Raw genomic sequence first — 21,763 nt, 5'->3', positions numbered from 1 at the left:
GGGCTCCTCACCACCACCAACTGAGCTGAAAGAGGGTCTTAATGGTTTAATGGCAGGACATAGCCGAACAGTTCTGACTCCACCTCAAAGTTACAGATTCAGAATATTTTGCTATAATATCTCCTGATTGTTCAAAATTTACATAAACATTTAAAATATGGCTTTAATTGGAGTTTGTATATATTTTTCTTTCTTTATATAGGAATTAGATACAGTGCTCCTGTCAGCTAATTTCTAAGTTATTATCTGCAAAAAAACTTAGCATTTTCAGGTGCTTAGTAGTCCCTGGAATCACAGTTAAAGTTGCCCCCGCCCCAATCTGAAATAGCGCCCATGCCCAGCTGTGGGGATGGGGAGAAGGCCATAGGGAGGCTCTGACCTACGGCTGGTGCTGCGGCCGGGCCTGTGCCAGCCACCCCTCCACTGTGACAGGGAGTGACACTTCTCCCCATCTCCAGTGGGTACCCCCCGCAGCAGGTCCCTCCTTCCAGTCCCTCCACCTCCCCTCCAGCTCCCCCTCTCCCTGGCAGTGGCCTCTATTTGGGAATTTGAATTGTGCTAACCCTAGCAGTTGCTCCATTCTCACGCCGTCAGTTTCTGGAGCTGGTGGGAGTGAGTCTGCCCTGCCAGCAGCAGCTGCCCACCCCCAAGGCCTGGGCTGGGCACCAGGCTTGTGTGGCCAAGCTCAGAGCTCAGGCAGTTCAACCGCAAGCCCGGCAGCCACAGGACTGGGGCAGGGCAGCCAAGGGGAGCAAAGGGTTCTGCTCTATATGCAGGGAGTATGGGGAGAGTGACCCAGCTGCAATGGCAGGTCCCTAGGCAATGAGCGGGGTGTGACCAGGCTGCTGAGACACAGGTGCCCAAGTGGGATGAATAATGCAGGGAGCACCTTGTGGAGCATCTCATGGCAGCCAGGCTCCATGGGCAAGGGCCAACTCCAGGGGGCATCGCTGGCCGGAGCTGGGCCGCCTGCCCTGCCTGGGGAGTGCCCAGCAATGCAGAGGCAGCTGGCTTGGGGAACAGGGCAAGGAGGGCTTCTGGGTAGCCAGCCAGTGCCCTGGTTTCCACAGCATGGAGAACCAGGGGCCCGAGTGGGCCAGGTGGCTTCTGCCAGCTTCTGATCTTCTGGCTCTTGGCAGGAGGTGACAATTTTCAGACTGTGGGGATGCATCCCCCTAGTGCCCCACGGTTTGAAACCCTCTATGTTAAATGGAAGGCAGAAATCTGGTGGGCATGTGACCCTGCATGCCCCCCCACTCATCACCTCCAGGGAGTGCAAATATCCTTGCTCACTTCAGGTGCTAAAATGCTTAGTTAGGGCTCTGGCCTCAGTGACTTCTTACAGCAGCGGGTTCCAGAGTGTAATCACCTGCTGTGTGGGGAAAAGTATTTCCTTTTATAGGAGTTGAATTTCCCACCACTTAGTTTCATTGTACATCCTCTTGTTCTTGTGTTACTCTAGTTTCTAGTCACTCAACACCAATTCGGGCAACAATTTTGAGATATAATTAAACATTTCTTTTTAAGCTCTAGTCAGATATGTGCACTGATATTTCCATACATTTCTTTGCAGATTACAGTGACATTTTCAGCAGTTTTTGGTGTGACCGTGTACCGAATTATTACAGCAGCTGCCTTGTCCATCAGCAAAAATGAGTCAACCAGGTCGAACGTTCGTGTGACTGTGACTGCAACCGCTGTCATCATTAACCTGGTTGTGATCCTTATATTAGATGAGATTTATGGAGCTGTTGCCAAATGGCTGACAGAAATGGGTAAAGCTCTCCTAGCCCTCATTACAACTTTGTATGTATTTCCAATAGAGTATGCAGGAAAGTTCTAAAAGGAGGATTTCCTGTAAAGCAGTTCTGTAAAAGAGGAAACATTCAGGCCCAGAGGATAAAAATGTGTCCAAGTGACTAAGGGTCCCAACTCCAATTTTCAAAAATGACTTCGGGCCAGACATTAAAGCATATTTAGGTGTCTAAATACTTTTCAAAATCTGACCTTAGACACAGAGAAGCCTAATTCTCATTGAAATCAGTTGGACTTTGGCCTTGTCTGCATTAGAAAGAACACTGGTAGAGCTCTACTGGCAAACCCTCCTAGTGGATGGTTCCTTTACTGGGACAGTTTATACCAGTTTCCCAAACAAAATAAACCATACTGTCAAAAGGATTCTGTGTCTCGATTTCGTCACATATAAAATTAGAATAATGGGTCAGATCCTCAAGTGGTGAATGTCAATGTAGCCCCATTAAAGTCAAGGATCTCAGGATAAACTCTCTGCCCCTACCGAGGCTCTGGGGCCAGACAAGCTCTATGCTCCTGCCACCGCCACAGGGCTTGAGATGTCAGACGCTGACCCCGGTGGCAGGGCTCTTTCACTATAACGCACCCCTGGCTATAACAAATAAATGGCTTGGATCCCCAGGGGTTCATTATAAATAGGGTGTACTGTACTATTATAAATAGCATCATTTTTACACTTCTGATAGCATACTAGCATAACAGAGGGCCAGTCATAAATGGGTGAGATACAGTAGAATGATTTCTATTGTTAGGGGCAGCCCAATTGTTTCAATTTGACTCCAATGAAAATTTAAAATAAAAAGAGACCAGTAATACATTTAACATAATGCCACCTTATTATATTTTCTCTCCCTTTTTGCAGCGAGTCTCTTGGCAAAACGTAGCCCTGGTGCAAATGGGCATAATTCCATTAAGTTCAGTGGAGATGTACCCACTGATGCCAGTTGTGCATTTGGTTTTCAGAGCTGTATGGGAAACAAAGATGAAAAATACAGTCAGTTTTTTAGCTTTCACATAAAATATCCCTCTGTTATTCCCCCCCTGAGCTTCAAGTCACATTTAGAGCCAGCCCTGCTGCCCTTACTCAGACAACACTCCTATTGAAGTAACTGGGTGTTTTGCCTGAGACAGGACCCACTATGAATTCTAGGCTTTGGCCCTTTTTGAATAATTTCTAGTGCCACAAATTACGTCATGGTTCATTCAGATGGCTGTCTCTGCTAATATGCTCAGATGCCAACTGTAATTAAAAATGTTAAAAAAATTACAATTCATTCATGCTGATAAATGCTTCTTACCTTGTGAACTTTCATATTGCTGAGCTGAGCAAAATGGATGCAATTTTCTTTTCACACTGCAATTCATAGACGTGTCTGGCATCATGCTGCATTCTTCCACTTTAAGGGGCAAATTTTCCTGCCCTGGTGTAGGAGCAGTGGAGGGTTCATGGATCCCCTTTCCATCCCTAAGCTCATTTGGGCTGCTGTTCAGCAAGGGACTTAGGCATGTGAGTAACTTTGAGCACATGAGTAGTACCATGGAAATCAATGAGATTAGTTTCATGCTTAGTTATGCATGTACTAAAATATCTGGCTGAATCAGTGCTTAGGGCAGGAGGCAGCAATAACCTCGCCCACAGGCACTGTGAAGGGCTAGAAGGCGAATCACTAGGTCTTCAGGCAGTGCTTGTGGCCTCAGCCGGGGAATATCTGTGCAATGCAAAGGAAGGACATTGACTCCCCCGCAGTACCGGCAGGAGTGCAGATTACACCTCTTTCAAAGGGTCATGTTTCCTGATGCTGAGTAAGTCACCCTATCCCCAGCACCCAGGTGGCATTAGGCCTAATTCAGATCTTATGTGTGTTGGTGTAAACTGGGGTATCTCCCCTCAAGTCATGGGGAAACAAATGAAGTGTAAAACAGTGGTAAAGTGAGAGCAGAATCACCCCTGTTCATGCGTTACAGGGGCATAGTCTCTCCCTCAGCGCAATTCCTTGGCCCAGCCTCCATGTAGCACTACCTGCAAAGAGCATAATTCAGCTCTGGGGTTTTGGTGGTATGTATTCAGGACACCGTTGGATATTTTAAGTTGTATAAACCATATGTTAAAATGTCCTCCTTTTCTTTTATTCATTCATCCATTCTATTCCTGTTCTGACTGTATGCATTCTTGTCTATCAGACCTCACTAACTAAGGGACAAATCCTGACCTCCTGAGGCAGTGAACACTGTGTGTGTGTCTGTGTGTGTGTGTGTGCGCGAGAGAGAGAGAGAGAGAGAGCAACAGGGGATGGATCACTTGATGATTGCCCTGTTCTGTTCATTCCCTCTGGGGCACCTGGCACTGGCCACTGTTGGAAGACAGGTTTCAGAGTAACAGCCGTGTTAGTCTGTATTCGTAAAAAGAAAAAAGAAAAGGAGTACTTGTGGCACCTTAGAGACTAACCAGTTTATTTGAGCATGAGCTTTCGTGAGCTACAGCTCACCGATGAAGTGAGTTCTTATGTGTGTCAGGGGGGTGCACATTTCCTTCCTGGGACAGAGCTCATCTCTGTAGGAGTCATCTGTGAGGCAGGGGTTCTACTCCTACATGGAACTTCCTATCCCCTCCAAGGGCTGCACTGTTACCATGGGGTTATTCCTTCCACTGGTCCCCTTGCAAATCTACCCAGCACATAAGCTCGTATTTGGGCTGTGCAGTGCTAGCTGGATTGGCCCCAAATGAATAATTTTTAATGAAGTATTTCCATAAAGTCAGGTGGTTTGTGTAAGTGAATTTTCTAAGGGCTAGAACTTCAAGAGCTCAGCTTGCTGGATGCTAAGCTCTTACAAAAATCTGGCCACAGATTTCACAATGCTAGGCACTTTTAATAATGTGGTTCTTATTTAAGTGTTTTAATGGAAGATGAGCTCTTTTTAAAAAAACCTGAACCAAATCACTAGGCTGCACAATTTCAGTAATGCTTGCAGAGGCTTCTTGAGACCGATGCACTGAATCGCCCTTATTATTTCACATTTTGAATCCACTACAGTGACAACCAGCATGAAATAACAACAATCTATTCTGTGCCTGGTTAAACATGCATGGTAGCTATCCTCAGAAGCCCTGTACATGGCTGATAAAAAAAAAATCTTAGTTTTTATGTTAATGTAGATTAATACTATTAATGTAAATGTAATACTCTTTAAGGGCTTGATTCTGCAAGGTGCTGAAGTCAACTGAAATGTATAAGCAATTGTGTGATGTATTTTCAGAAGTTTTATAGAAGACATATCTAAAGGTGTGGAGGGTGTATGGAGAGGGGAAGAACCTTCTGGAACGGATGGTCATCTTGTTAAAGTTTTGGAGTAGGGAATGGGGCTTAGGACATTTAAGTTCACTTCCTGTCTCCCCTCCCCCACAAAAAATGTTTTGTATCAACTTGGGCAAGCTATCTAGAACCTGATTCAGGAAGTTACTTCAGCATGTGCTTTAAACATTTAAGCAGTCCCATTGAAGTCAGTGGAACTACTCACATATTTAAAGTTAAGCAGGTACTTAAATACGCCCCTGAATGAGGCCCTGAAATGTTTGTGCCTCAGTTTCCCCATCTATGAAATGGGAATAGCAGTACTTCTCTATTTCAAAGGGTGTTGTGAGAATAAATTCATTAAGACCTGATTCACATTTAGACAAGGAGCTGGAGGTGTAAAAGGGGCCTTACTGTAAATGAGAATCAGGCCCCAATTAATGTGTCCTTCCAACACCATTAATATTAACAAGATAGCCGCATGTTATAGTGATGGGGGTCATCGGAGTAGAGAGAGATTGGGGCAGACCCTCAACTGTGTAAACCAGCAGAGCTACCCTCTGAGCATCTGGTTCATTTTATAGTGTACGTAGGTGCCTCTATATGTGTCATTGCCAAATACACTTTAATTGAAAGAATAGCCGGAAATTTGCAGGAGTAAGAAGAAAAAAAGGACGCTGTATATTTTTCTAGTGTCACTCAGTGCAGAATAAAAGATATGATAAAACCACATTAACTCTAATAATACAGTTTTTGCTTTTGCTTGAGTCTACTGAAAGACAATTACATATTTATCTATTGCTTTTGTGGGGTTTTATGTTTTATTGTATATATTTATTTATTTTGCAGAGGTACCAAAAACAGAAAAGACCTTTGAAGAGAGGTTAATTTTGAAGGCTTTCCTATTGAAGTTTGTGAACTCTTATGCACCAATTTTTTATGTTGCCTTTTTTAAAGGAAGGTAGGATGAATTTACATTGTTGATTTATTATTAATGGCCCCATGTTGCAGGCTACTGACGGCAGTAAGGTCATAGAAGGGTCTGGAATGGCCATCTTAGTACCCAAAATGGCAGAGGGAGTGGGTCAGGTTGGCCTGGAGAGATTGCTCTGGGGTGAGAGATCCATAGGTGGACTCATGATCAGTTTTGCTCCTCTATAGTTGTGGTTTCCTGTACATGCAGGATCCACTGCCTACCAGAACTTGATGGTCCATAATGTAGCAGATGGAGATCTTAGAGTGATTGTTTGTAAACAATGTTTTAAATATGTATGTATTTCTGAATTCTAGTTAGATTCATATAATTGTTGTGCTCCTTTTAAGTTTTATAAGCTGTTAATCTATCTGTTAAGCTCTTTGGGGCAGGGACCATGTTTTTGTTCTGTGTTTTATACTTGGCCTCACACAATGGGGCTCTGGTCCATGACTATGGCTTCTAGACACTGTGGTAATACATATAATAAACAATAATATATTGTGAACTAATGCCTGTGGATGCCATCAATTAAAAAAATCACACTTTTGTCTGAAAATATTTTACTTACAATTTTGAGAAGTATTATCTAAGGCAGTTCTAAAAGACATGGGGAAAAATATTTTTTCTAGTCTTTTTTAAGTATTGTATTTGACAGCCCTTTGGGTGTAGTCACTTTCAATGTGTATATTCAGAATAGCCCAGGTCCTGAAACCCCTCACACATGTAAGTAACTTTGCTCATTAGGACTACTCAAATGCATGAAGTTATTCATGTGTAACAGTTTTCAAGATCAGAGCCTCGGTCAATTTTCCCATTTGTTAGTGTGGGTTTTAACCAGGCGAGAAAGAAAAACATTTTTATAAATAGGAAAAGGTGATTTTAGAACTGCAAAAATTGTCAGAGAGACTCAGGGACAGGCACAATATTTGAAACTCGGTTTAGTTAATTTATCTGAAGTTGACGGTGGGTTTTTTTTTTAAATCATGTTAAAATAGTTAATTTGAAATTTATTTTAAAACTGGCTACTGTGTATAAGCAGTAATTTTGTTGAGGATAATTTTTAATACATTGTTTTTTCATCATTTCATATATTTTTATTACTTTCAGGTTTGTTGGCCGACCTGGTAGTTATGTATATATGTTTGATGGTTACCGAATGGAAGAGGCAAGTACAGATGGAATTCAAACAGAAAACATAGTTAAAAAAGAGATATGGATGAGAGTGCCTTTCTAAGGAGTCCAGTGAACAGCTGAAAAAAAACCTACCGCATTTATTTTACCAAAATTCTGTGCCTTCCAAAAAGAGAAAAGAAAAATTCAAAACAAAATTCAGTCCCAATAATCTGTCTGTTTTAGATACTTATATGGCCTCATCATCACAGTATCTGAGTGCCTTACAGTATTGTGATCTATTTATTTTCACACATCTGTGAGGTAGGACAGTGCTATTATCTGAATTTTACACATGGGGAATTGAGACACAGGGAGATGAAGTCATAGGCACTGACTTTTAGTTTTCCTTGGGGGTGCTCCACCCCCACTCCTGCTCTGCCCCTCCCCCGAGGTCACACCCTCACTCCACCTTTTCCTGCCCCCACTCCAACCCCTCTCCCAAGGCCTCGCCCACCTGCTGCTCGCTGCTCTTTGCCCTCCCCCAAGCGCCTCCCCCAGCTGCCTAAGGAGCTGATCGACAGTGCAGCTAAACACTGTGGCTGGTGGGTGCTGAGCACCCACTATTTTTTTCCATGGGTGGGTGACTTGCCCATGATCACACATGAAGTCTGTGGCAGAGCAGGGGCTTGAATGCAAGGGCTAGGTTTGTGCCCTAAGCATTAGACCATCTTTCCCCTTGAAAAGTCTGGAAAAAAAATAGTTCTGGGATCTCGCCACTTTGTCCTCTTAGGCCCCGATCAATCCTGCAGACTCTTTATGCTTCACTTTAAGCAGGTATTGGTATTCCCTTTAAATCAATCCAATTAATCCAGTGCTTAAAGTAAAGCACACATACAAGTTTGCAAGATCAGAGCCTTTGTTTATTTGTATCTTTCCAATATGGGGGAAAAAAGCAATCAAATGAATACTGTTCATAATTAAATTAAATGTATAGTAAACATTTTAAAGGAATATACAGTAGTCCCAAAAAGAAAAGGAATCCTAGTGGCATCTTAGAGACTATGGTTTTTCAGAGTGCCATACTTGTTTTCAGAGTGATTTTATTGGTGAAGCACAAATCATAGGGTTGGAAGGGACCTCAGGAGGTCATCTAGTAGAACCCCCTGCTTAAAGCAGGGCCAATCCCCAATTTTTGCCCCAGATCCCTAAATGGCCCCCTCAAGGATTGAGCTCACAACCCTGGGTTTAGCAGGCAAATGCTCAAACCACTGAGTTATCCCATATATGGTTATGGAATGACCACAGAATAGAATGACAATAAAATTGGAATGATTGATGGATTTGGTGTTCTGAAATGTTTTGATTATATGGTAGTGTGGATTCATATAAATGTATGTAGTCTTTGCAAGCTTGTACTGTTAAAATATTGTAAGCTCTTTGGCAGTCTTTGTCTCCTCCTCCCTCCCTCCCTCCCCTCTCCCCCCCATTGGTTGTAAAGCACCTAGCACAATGTGGTCCTGGTTCCTGACTGGGGCTCCTAGGTGCTACCGTAGTACAAATAAATAATAATAATAGTAATTAATAAATATTGTGTAACAACTAAAGCATGTGTGTTTTTGTAGTGAGGAACATTATAGTATATATTCGTGAAGCAGTCTATTAGAAATGGATCCTTTGAATAGAAAACAATATTTTACAATTTCTTAATAATTCAATATTTTGATCTTTCCATATATTTATGAAAGTTTTAGGGGGCAAAGTTAAGGTTGGATTGTTATTGTAAATAACAATGATGATGATAACGAATGGTGATAACAAAAGATTATATGGCAGAGGAAACTATCTGGATTCTTCAACTATTAATTTCCAGGTTTTTTAATGTTTAGGACAGTGGTTCCCAAACTTGGTTCGCGGCTTGTTCAGGGTAAGCCCCTGGCGGGCCTCGAGATTCTTTGTTTACCTGAGCGTCCGCAGGTATGGCCGCTCGCAGCTTCCAGTGGCCATGGTTTGCTGTTCCCGGCCAATGGGAGCCGCAGGAAGCGGTAGCCTGGCCCACACCGCTTCTCGTAGCTCCCATTGGCTGGGAACGGTGAACTGCGGCCACTGGGAGCTGCAAGCAGCCGTACCCGCAGACACTCGGATAAACAAAGCATTTCGCGGCCCGCCAGAGGCTTACCCTGAACAAGCCGCAAACCAAGTTTGGGAACCACTAGTTTAGGATCGTTAAAAGGAATATAATTTATAGTTTACTGTATCTTTTGGATTCTAATTAGACTTTACTGAAAAACTTTTTGAAAATTTTGGCTCAGAACTTTAAAAGTCTTTTTGTAGTTCCCTGCCACACCCCCCAGAAAAAGATCCTGGTAAAATTCTACCCCAGGTTGAGACCTGATGTGAAATGAGTTTCCTTGGAATTGGCAAAGTTACATGGGGGAATTGAAAATCTGGCTCATAATGCAAAGTTAATTTCAACATTAGTTGTAAAGCAGCAATCACTGCTTCCTCGTGCCTTTGTCGTAATTTTTGAAAATTTTGGCTCAGAACTTTAGAAGTCCTTTTCTAGTTCCCTGCCACACCCCCCAGAAAAAGATCCTGATAAAATTCTACCCCAGGTTGAGACCTGATGTGAAATGAGTTTCCTTGGAATTGGCAAAGTTACATGGGGGAATTGAAAATCTGGCTCATAATGCAAAGTTAATTTCAACATTAGTTGTAAAGCAGCAATCACTGCTTCCTCATGCCTTTGTCGTAATTCACTAACAGTTTGTGCTTCTCCTTAAATTACAGTGTGCTCCAGGAGGCTGTTTGATGGAACTCTGTATTCAGCTGAGCATCATTATGCTTGGAAAGCAACTTATTCAGAATAATCTTTTTGAAATTGGAATCCCGTATGTATTTCAACCTTTTCCGTTACCATGCACTTTGTTCCTACAAGATTGTAAATTAAAGGCTTGATCCTTCTTCCACTGAATGGGAGTTTTGCCATTGACTTTAATGAGCCCTAATTGAATATACTTAAGATGATGATAAATCACGCTTCTGGTTATGATGAAATGATCTGGCTTATATAATTGGCTATATCTGCAGTAAATGGATTAAAGAAAATGTCTGAATATATTGAAGAATTGATATAAATTAACTTTAGAAACCTACGGAAAGTAGGAAAGATATGATAAATCTCTTGGGAAGTTTTAGAGAAGCTTTCAGAGTAGCCGCATTGAATACAAATGGATATGAAATGGGGGTGAGGGAAACAATGGCTCATATAAGATCTTAAAATGGGTTATTTGATCTACACTATTTTGTGGATTTACACATGAAACCTACATGTTTTTAATGTGCCCTTCACTGTATGATTTTGTAACTAGACTATGGAGAAGGTGGTGACATGCTATTTAGCAGCTGTCTTACTATAGTGAGCTTATACATGGAGGAGAATTTTGCATCATGTTTTGAATGTGGCAAGAACTCGGGCTTAGTGCACCTGCAGTGGCAGGTGGGTTTGCAGCCAAGAGCCGTCACTGAGAATGTCTTGCTGCTGAGTCTTGTGAATTTTACCCTTGCTTCTCTCAACTTCATCATTTTTGTTGGTGACAACATTCTCTGAGATATGTGGGAACACTGGTAGTCTTGGATGCGTATGTACTGTACGGCTTACTACAGTGTCTGATCCTGCTCCACTGAACTCCATGCAAGTTTTTCCACTGATGTAGATGGGTTCTGGATGAGATCCTTACTGAGGGTTCTGAAGAAGAAGAGGACTAGAATCTTGATGGGAGATGCACAATAGGGTGTTGTAGCATTCATGCAAGGTTCATGGACTTGGCAACGTTCAGGGCACACCCGGAGTGTTGTGTAGGAGCAGTGCGCACACGGCTCCTCTCAAGGGCATGAACCTTGGAATCTCGCCCAGATGACATGAACCGTGGGAAGCCTCCCAGGACTGGGCTCAAGGCCCGAGAGCAAGGAATGCGGTAGATAGAAATTGGTAAATAAGAATATTATACAAAGCCAGTGTATTCCTGTTATCTGTTGGAGTATGTAATGCGTGGGGGGAGAGAGAGAAATAAAGGAGAGGGTGGAAAAGCTGACAGGTGGACCAGCCCGTCGGCAGACCAGCCTGCTTGCTTGCTTAAAACTTGTCCTGTCTTGTAGTTGAACCACAACAGGGTGTCATTGAAATACATTTGAAAATTGGGCCCTGTGATGGGTTGGATCACAGAAAACCCCTTGGGAACTGCCAACTGATGTGCTGAGACTACTTCTAAGTCTGTTTTCCCCGGCGGCTTGGGACTTCAGTGCCCTACCTGGTTTGAGCCAGACACGCTAGCCGGCTGCAGATCCAGACCTACGTCTGAACCACGTTCCCTAACAGCTGCAGGCTTAACTGAAAGCAACTTAAGAAGTGTTCTTGTCTCTAACACTCGGATGCCCAACTCCCAGTGGGGTCCAAACCCCAAATAAATCTGTTTTACCCTGTATAAAGCTTATGCAGGGTAAACTCATAAATTGTTCACCCTCTGTAGCACTGATAGAGAGATATGCACAGCTGTTCCCCCCACCCCCGGTATTAATACATACTCTGGGTTAATTAATAAGTAAAAATTGATTTTATTAAATACAAAAAGTAGGATCTAAGTGGTTCCAAGTAATGACAGACAGAACAAAGTAAATTACCAAACAAAATAAAATAAAACACGCAAGTCTATGCCTAATACAGTAAGAAAACTGAATACAGATAAAACCTCACCTCAGAGGTGTTCCAGTAAGCTTCCTTTTACAGACCAGTCTTCTTCTACTCTGGGTCCAGCAATCACTCACACCCCCTGTGGTTACTGTCCTTTGTTCCAGTTTCTTTCAGGTATCCTTTGGGGTGGAGAGGCTATCTCTTGAGCCAGCTGAAGACAAAATGGAGGGGTCTCCCTGGGGTTTAAACAGACTTTCTCTTGTGGGTGGACACCCCTCCCTCCCCCTGTATAGAATCCAGCTACAAAATGGAGTTTTGGAGTCACATGGGCAAGTCACATGTCCATGCATGACTGAGTTCCTTACCATCCAAGCCACATTCTATCTTGAATGTCTCCAGGAAGACTTCTTATGTGGATTGGAGTCTTCCAAGATCCATTGTTCATTAAGTGTTTCTTGATTGGGTACTTAATTTGCACATTCCTTTCTCAAGAAGCTGACCAAATGCTTTACTAAGGCTACTTAAAATCAAGCAAGTACACAGCCAATATTCCTAACTTTGAGTACAAAAATGACACATGCATACAAATAGGATGAATATCTTCAGTAGATCAGAACCTTTACAGAGATATGTTACATGGCATATGTAGCATAAAACGTATTCCAGTTATGTCATATATAGATGCATAAGCATATTTCCATAAAGCATTATGGGGTGCAAAGTCACAGGCCCTTTTCCTCGGAAATAATTTTTTATTGTTAAAGTGGAAGAAAAAAATATGGACATGGATTATGCATGGCTTTATCCTTGTGAAATTAAGGTTTACTGAGGAGGCCTGTTTTCTGTCTAAGTCTATGAAGTTTATAGCATATCTTGAGGAAAAAAGTGGTAAATTGCTCCAGAAGACTTTTACATGTTGGAGGCTTAAAGCTTTCTCAGTGTTAACCTGATGTGATTTTTTTATTTCCTTCTTCCAAATGTTTACTGTTACTGGGTTTGTTTAAGGGGGGATGGTTATGAAGTTATAAATACTGCATTTATTATCTTTGATTCATGGAAGTGGAGACTAATCCAGTCAAAATACAGGGCTACTGTCAGAATATGTCTCAATCCACTGAATGCACTGCTTAGTGAAAGAATGGGACAGCCTCATTCCACTTGTTTCTCCTCCTTTGCCAACAACCTGCGGTGATCTCAGTTTAAAACTGAAATATGTATTAAATAAAAACAAGCTTGCTTTACTTCTCCTCTTCCCAGAGGAATACCAGTGCTATCTTGTTATATTGATGCTGACAAGCCTTTTCTGTCTCCGTTCGTAAATTATATGACGTCTCAGCCTGTCCCATTCTCACCCAGATTAACTGGAACCTCTCTGCCCCTCTACCCAACTCAACTGGCTCCCTTCTGTACCCTGTTACCTCTGCTCCACTCCTGGATTTCTTCATTAGAACTGGCCGGAAAACTGATTTTCTGTCCTGCAAAAATTTCAAGATTTAAAAAAAAAAAAGAATTATTCCCAAATTGGGACTAATGTGTTTTAAACTTTTTTTAAAAATCATCAAAATCAATATACAGTTTTGTGAAAAATTTTGGTTTTGTTGAAACAGCTTTTTTCCGACCAAAGACTGTTTTGATGAATATTTTCTGACCAGCTCCACTCTTCCTGGCTACTCTCTTCCCTCCCATCCATCTTCCTTGCTAGATCATCCCTTCTCCACCAGAAGGTCTTCTGTCTCCCCTAACTCCCTCTTCCCCCCCTGCTGTCCACTGCCCTCATTTCTCTTCTCTTCCTGCACTAGGAATGTTGTGTACTGACCAATCCTACGGAGGCAGAGAGATGGACTAAATGGTCTAATAGGTCTTTCCGTCTCTCACTCCACTCTGTCCCCTGCTCTGTGCCTGTCTTGAGGAGAAAGAGATCCCAAGAAAACAGTGCTAATTCTCTCACTGGCTCTCAGCACTCCACTCAGGGATAGTGGTTGTGCTGCCACTGAGTTCACCCTGGTATTGAATATAACAGAAATAACTTTTCTATAGGTATTATGAACCATTCTGTAGGCTTCTATAATGGGGACATAATTATCTATTAAATTCTGTGGAATGATTCATAACACCTATAGAAAGGGTTTAATTCCCTATTGAATTCTGTTGGTTTTCGGAGTTATTTCTATATAGCTCTATTGGTTTCGTTGCTATTAAAGCCCATAGGGGTTTCCAAAAGGGCAGTGTAGGTTTCTGTTTCCCTGCAAAAGGTTGTGAAGCATCAGTCTCATTTGCTGCCTCTTTCACTCAAAAAAACAGTAGTAATTGAAAGGCCTGTACAGCTGAGCAGGTTATGGGCTGGATACACATGACACCCAGCCAGTGCCTTCTCCTTCAACATAAATGTTGCCATGGTCAGAAATGCCTGGTTTACATCTTATCCACAGTCAGTGCCAGTTGGAGAATTCAGAAGTTAGGTTTCACGTGTCAGCTCTGCTTTGTGCAGAGTCATAGAACAAATTCTAACCTGTTCCTAATGCTTCTCTGGAGAAACTGCTCCTTGGCTATGATAGATGTGATTTTCTTGTATTCTCTACCTTCCTGTGATTTGTTTTTCCATTTCTGCATCCAAGAATATCAAAACGGCTAGCTCTATGTCATGGCATTGGAATTATGGGATGCTCAGCCTTCTGGAATTGCAGCAACATGCTTTGTATGGCTGGAATTCACAAATTTAACAGATGCAAATATGCCACAATTCACTCTGAGGTGTCACATCCCATAATTCTCTTCTCATGCCACAGAAATTGCTGAAGGGCTTGAGAACCCGGAATTTTTTTGAAACTCCTTTTCACCAATTTTATATTTTCCACCTTCACTGAAAAATTCAAGCGGTTATTTTATTACTCTGTATCCCTGACCTTGTGATAAATGCTTATGGTGAAATCCTGTCCTCACTGAAGTCAATAACAAAACTCCCATTGACCTGAGTGGGGCAAGGATTTCACCCTTAACATACAATATCACTTTCCATCAGTTCTTTCAAAATGCACTTAAATATATTGGATGAGAAAATCAAGGGCCAATAAAATGTATTTCAAGACAGCCTTTCATGACTGTTGTCATTTGTGGTGCATTTTGGTTGCTAATAAAGAATTCTTAATGCAGAAATTCATCGGCGGTTTATAGCTGAACGGATGCCAATAAATAACAAACACAACCAAAACTCCCTTTGACTTCAGTGGGAGTTCTGAGTGCACAAACTGGGCCGGATTGGACTGTAAATCTGTGGCAGTCTCAGAGATTACAAGTCCTTCCCACCTGCCCCCAAAGTTCCCTCCTTTTGAGGGAGTGAGCAGATCACAGGAAGCTGACTATAGAAACTGCAAGACCCTCAGGCCTCCTTCCCCAAAGCAGCAAACACAATTACAAACAAGGGCAGAGAAACTTTTAGTCCCCACACTCTCCCACCAGATACAAAGTGCTTGAAATACCTGATCCAGTAGACTCTCCTCTGTCCATCACTCTAGATGGGGAAAAGCAGCAGCAGCTGGGAGGAGCCTTCACAGCCTTCTGACATCAGTAATCCCTCGCCTCCGACACTTGGACTCTGGATTTTACCCTCTTCTTTCCTGTGCTGCAGTTCATTTCTGGTCTCTATTTTGGCTGTCTCCACTCACCTTTTTCTACAATTCTCCAACAGCTTCACTACTAGCTCCATTGGTGGCAGAAGTGGTAGACAGGGCACTGGTGTTTTAGCACCTTAATGTTGCTGAGAGCATGTCTAAAATGGCACAGCAGTGAAAACACTGGCAGCTGTTCTGCAGTAGCTCTCCCACTGCTGGAGCTGCACTGGTGGTTGTGCAATTGAAGACAAAGACTAATGAAGGCAAGGCCTTTATCCTGCCCCTCTCCTAACTCTGCATCCTTTCAGCTGCCATTGTTTCTCTCCTCTTCCCTTTCTGCCTCCCTCTCCCTTTACTCACTTCCCCGTCTTAATCCATAATGTCTTTTCTCTTCCCCACTCTAACGGTCACTGAGCGTCCTCTCCCTAAAATATCCCTAAAACCATATAATCAGATATGTTTAAAAAAGAGACCTGCTACAAACATGCTGTGTGCCTGCCACCACCTTCTTCACTTTACTGTATGCTGTTATCTTCCCCCCCCCCCCGCCCTTTTTATCTTCAGAGCTTGCGAGCTCTTTGGAGCCAGGACTCTACTGAGTGCCCTCAACTTCCATTTAAGGTGTTAGTTTCCTTGAATCATTGCGTTCTGATAGTAGGGAACAGATAATACTGGCTAAAACCAAGCCTAATGGGAAAGGATCTGTGCATTCTCTCCTATTCTGTTCTGCCACATCTGTTCAGACCTGACCAGCACTGGACAACTGCAACACTACAGCTATCTCCTCTAAATCTAGTCTTCCTCCCTAAACAGGTCTGACTCTGATCACCTGCTCATCTCCTTTCACAGGAGCATGGAGTTTCCCTGATTGTGCCTCTTAGGCACAAAGCATCCCAAAGTCCTTCTTGGTCAGTCCATAATCTGGCTCACAGTACACAAGAAGATAAAATAGACCAGATGAGCTTTCCTTGCTTCTCCATTGCTTTCAGCTTGATTTTAAAATATTGATCTTCTGGATCATTATAAAAAAGTTTTCACACAAGCATACCAAAAGAGTTTATCAGTTTTAATAGTGCAATCGTCTGTGCAGCTGTGGAGTTCTGGTACAGCTCGAGAATAACCCTGACGATGTCTATTTAGTGAAATCTTCTGTTTCTTTAATTTCCTGACACATTTCTGATTTGATCTGAAATTTCACATGCTTGGGTATGACACAAAAGTGCATTTTTGTGAAAAGCTTGAGTAGAATCCATTTGTCTTTTTTTCAGTTGATCGTTTCAAAATAAATTATAAATAAAAACATTCTTTGGGGCTTAAGTTAAAAATTGTTCAAGCTTCCAAGCTTCATGCTTGGCATGAGGATAGTTCATCGTGAGAAATAGTCACAATGGTAAATTTAAAAAAGGTGAAAGGTAATTCAAATAATTCTAAGTGACCGAATACTGGGTTTAGTGCATTCACAGCAAACATTTTAAAAAATCAACTATCGTTTTACTTACAGAGTTCCCAGTGGAGCTACAGAAATGCATTAAACTCCATGGCACAGCTCTCTAGTGCTGCACCTAGAGGATTAGATCACACATATATAAACTCCACATGTAAACATACCACCAAGAGCCTCGCACCACCGTTGGAACAACAATAAGAGTGCTACCCCTTATATAGCACTTTTCATCTGTAGATCTCAAAGCATTTTACAAAGGAGGGGGTCAGCATCATTATCCCCATTTTGCAGATAGGGAAACTGAGGCACAGAGCAGTGATGTGCACATGAAAACACAAAATCATGTGCACCATGTGACGAGCACAGTTTATGTCAATCAGCAGTTGAATCCTATGCCTACATGGGCTACAACACTCATTAATCAGCATACATACTCCAGATCCATACACACATCCCTCTCATTGGAGCACACCTACTTTCTTATCCTAATTTACTGTATGATCTCCAATAACATACTGTGCATGGAACCAACCGTTACCCTCTCCCCTCTTGACTTTGCAAAGACAGACCCCCCTCCCCACCCCCAGTATATTCAGTGGGCTTGATCCTGGGTTTGATCCTTGATCCTTGTGTAAGTCAGGAATATCTCTATTCAAGTGGATGGCATTCCACAAGTATTAAGCTGGTGTGAGATCAGAACTGGGCCTACCACTTCCTTATCTATCAGCACAATCACACACAGTAATCAAGTGCTCTTCAATCTTATCTGCATACAGAAATAAGACGGGCATTTAAAGCCCATGTCATTTACTGTAGCAAAAGTAATTATGGAATAGTAGTAGTAGATTTTTTGTTTTTTTTTACTGTTCACTGTCTAGTGAGATCCTTTATAGCATCATGAAATTTACCAGCGATGTGCTGGAAGGACCTTCTGGGAGATCTTTGTTTAAATTTCTCCATTGAATTGAAGGGAAGGTTCAGATCATTCTGCTGCTCCTCCTTCCTCACCCGTGCATAGTGCTGAATCACATTTGCCAGAGATGACATCCCTTGAATGTCATAAAATTACTTCTGAAGACCAAATGTAGTAGTGCCTTTAGAATGGGCCAGTTTGCACCAACTAGAAAGCAATGTTCCTTGGTAGGGTACCCTAATTCCTTCATATAAGGTCTTACAAATCCCACCCCATTCAAATTGCATAAACTGAACACTCTGCTTTTTATTATCATTATACCAACGGGCCAAATCCTCAGCTGCATCTGGCACAGGGTAGCTTTTATGAGAGCTTTACAGGTCTCTGATCCTGGGCCTGGTTCAGTCTCTGGCACAACAGAGAGCAGCCTTAGGAGTCCAACCATGTCCCCAACATGCCCTGCTCTGGGCTGTTATAGAGCTGGCCACGGTGACGCGACACCACACAGGAATTCCCCTTACACTTGGGTAATCCCTACATTGCTTGGAGCTTCCTGCCACTATGGTGGCACAAAGCAGCCAGAGTGTGGGCCAAGAACCTGACCCAATCTATTTTTCAGGAACAACAAACAGACCGGTTTGCCAGGTAGCATTGCCCCCTCCTTTGGATAGGGGTCTGAGACAAAGGTTTGTTTTTTTTAAACTGGAAAACAAATAAATAGATAGACCCCTCCCTCACACTATTCTGTCTGCAACACCCACATCTGGTTTAAGGGGTTTTTCATAGGCTGCAGGGGAGGGGGGGAGAGGGGCGGGAGGGGGGGGATTGTGAGGGCCCCTGGTTCTGCCATTGGCAACACTTCATTAGAATTAATCTAACTTTTTACTCATGCTATACATATGTGAACTGCTATAAAATAACATTTACATTCATGAAAGACAAACTGAGAAAATGTGAGAAATCTTTGCATTTGATGCTAGCCCTAGTGTACTTAGTGTCTTTAGTTTTGGAGAAAATATGTGTGTCTTTTGCACTTTCCCATGGTTATTTTCCAGTCTGTAAAACCATATAAAGTTATCAATGAAGTTGAAATTGAAATGCTACCTCCTTTTCCACGGAGATATAAAATGTTCATTCATCTGTCAGATGGAGATTCATTCTACAATGAGATATTAAACCCTTATACATTGTACAGATAGGACCAGGCTGTGAAACTCTTATTGCCATCCATGAGCAATTACTTGCACAGGTAATTGCATAACCTGTGGGTATGAACTGCTCACCAGTGGAAGTAAGGGATTCACAATCTGGCCTAAAGGTACTGCCACTCTACTGAGGGAGAAACCCATATGTAGTCTGTTACAAAAACTATTATTTTGTGATAACTTTAATGTTTCCAAGTTTTCTCATGTGCCTCTTCATTTTCCTCAATGTATTTCTTAACAAACTTGCCTATTTTAATATTTATAATTAGAGAGGGGTCAAAATCAGAACCTCAGATTCAAATGCCTTTGAATTTGGGGGGCTTGAGGGACTGTGACAGGACCAGTCTTCTGCTCTGTCTACACAGACTCAGAGACCTTCTGTTATTAAACATCCCACAAACAGTTTATTTAAACTTGTCTTCCCACAATCTTACTGATCCATACACCATACTATTTACAGTTTCAGTTTCTCCCCAGTTCTCTGCCAAGGAGAGGAGAGGGAAGAGAACCCTCTACCAGATGTGCTGGAACAATTTTTTATAGTGGGGGTGCTGAGAGCCATTGAACCAAGCTGTAAATTCTGTATGTGATGGAAACCACTTCAAGACAGTGGGTGCAGCAGCACCCCCAGCTCTAGTTCCAGCATCTATGCCCTCTACCCAGAGATCCTTCCTGGTTCTGGCTCTGCTAGCCTGTCTGTCTTCCCTTCTCTGCCGCCTTTTCTCCTGTGTTAGTATGCCAATTTGTTTTAGTCCTCCCCTCCCCGCCCATTCGAATCCACTAATTAGGCCTCTGTTAGGTCCACCCTGGGGGAATGAATTGATGTTTAAGTGACCAGAATGCTGGCTCAGATGTTGGTTCCCAGTATTCCATTGCAGGGAGTCAGAAAGTTCTGGGGCTAATCAAGAATTGGAAGAGTTTATTTTCCATTTCTGATTGAGAAGCAGCCAGAATCTCACAAGAACAGTAGATCTTTCAAGACTTCTACCACTGAGATAGCAAAGATCTTTCAAGATCAGCTATTCTGCTTTACGAGGCTGAAATCTCACAAGAGCAGTGCCAGCCCAATTTTTTCACCATTTCTAGCTGCAAAGATGCACCTGAGGGCAGATCTGGGGCCTCTAATACACACACACACACACACACACACACACACACACTCTCTCTCTCTCTCTCTCTCTCTCTCTCTCTCTCTCTCTCTCTCTCTGTTCCCTTTGACGTACTTCCTCCAGGGTGTATATAAATCTCTACCCTTTGGCCATCGCATTGCCTCATGTGTGTTCCAGGAAACTCTCCACAAAAAGGCAACTTGAAAAAAATGAATCTGTTTTTTGTAAACATACAATAATCCTATTCCAGATTAATCTGTATAATTCCACAGTTTCTAGTAATTTAAAAATAAATAACAGCTTTGTATCCAGTTCCAGGATATATCTTTCACTTTTCTCATCTATTCACCTGTCAAAATACTTGTTACTGCTTTTAACACCAATTATACTTTTCTGCCTATAGCTTGTTATTGGATGGTGTTCTCCCTTTCATCGTACACATGCCTGAAAAAGGATTTGTGTGTGCATCAAGGGGACAATACACCACCAAGGGCCAAATGCTGTTTGTCTTAGTCATACTATGTGCTGCAGCTGGCTCCCTTCAGCTGCTTCTCTCCATGACCTCTGAGCACAGCTCAGATATAATGGGGAATCAAGGCCATCCAGAACCTTCAAGATCGAAGTATTTTTACAAATTGGAGACATTATTATGTTTATTTACTTATTTATATTCCCAACCATTTTAATGGTATGTTCCTCATTGTTTTTATTATTTATAAAGCATTGTTTTAGCTGTAGAACATGGAGTTTCTGCTTGCTGTCCACAAGCAATGTTCAAGCCATTTGACATTTGTATGGGCTTATTTGTTACAGGGAGTATCTCGCTGTGGGCAAATCACACCAGTGCTCTGGGATCTTCACCGGCTGGCTGTTGGTTAGCAGCCTGATTTTAATATGTTAGTATTGACCTTCAGTGCCTCATGTGGCTTGGGACCTACCTGCCCGAGACACCGTCTCCCTCCCCATACTGCAGTTGCAGTAAGCAGAGGTTCTCCCTCTGGAGCGCCTATGATCTGAAAGAGAGGCAATGTCTGGCAAAAGGGCTTTAGAATTTACTTCACTCCTGCCCCCTTTTTCCTCAAAAATAGCCCCAATCCTTTGACTTTCAGGATACGTCACAAGGCCCATCTCTGTTCCCAAGCTTGTAGAGTATGGGGGGAGGAGACAACGTTGGAATGAGTGCCATGAGGGTGAAGATTTGTGGCTGGAGCGGTATTTTTCTTCTTTTTTAACAGAGGGAGAGATGGTCGACACTATGTTTATTTGTGCATTGTAATGTTTGGCAAACGTTCCTGGAGCTTTGGATAGATGCCTTATTGTCTGTCTAAATCGAAATAAATATTAGAGAGTAATGGGCCTGACTCTCTGCTCTGTTCCATTGGTTTTAGGGTAGTGTCAATGCAGTTACACAGAAACCTAGTCATTGCCACACTGGATCAGACAGTCGCACGGTCCGACTAGTGTAGTACTCTGTCTCTGACTGGCCACCATCAGATGCTTCAGAGGGAGATGGACGAAACTCTGCAGTAAACTGACATGGGGTAGTCTAACATAAAGTTGGTGTTACAGGGCAGAGTCTGGCTGAATTCCTGTAAAAAAGAGTTGA

General features: G+C 42.4%; 1 protein-coding gene across 1 annotated transcript in view; it reads left to right on the top strand.

Annotated features, from left to right (window-relative positions):
- Positions 1 to 21,763, top strand: part of ANO2 (anoctamin 2) — a 265,370-nt gene that overhangs the window by 219,040 nt on the left and 24,567 nt on the right. Inside the window, exons 15-18 of the mRNA XM_074935844.1 lie at positions 1,574 to 1,775; positions 5,952 to 6,063; positions 7,186 to 7,243; positions 9,979 to 10,079. Of these exons, the coding sequence (XP_074791945.1) occupies positions 1,574 to 1,775; positions 5,952 to 6,063; positions 7,186 to 7,243; positions 9,979 to 10,079 (473 nt within the window). The remainder of the gene's footprint in view (positions 1 to 1,573; positions 1,776 to 5,951; positions 6,064 to 7,185; positions 7,244 to 9,978; positions 10,080 to 21,763) is intronic.

This window comes from Natator depressus, chromosome 1, assembly GCF_965152275.1.
Source record: "Natator depressus isolate rNatDep1 chromosome 1, rNatDep2.hap1, whole genome shotgun sequence".
In the NCBI taxonomy this organism is placed as follows: Eukaryota; Metazoa; Chordata; order Testudines; family Cheloniidae; genus Natator; species Natator depressus.
Note: the sequence above shows the minus strand (reverse complement) of the source record. Positions and strands in the feature narration are given on the sequence as shown.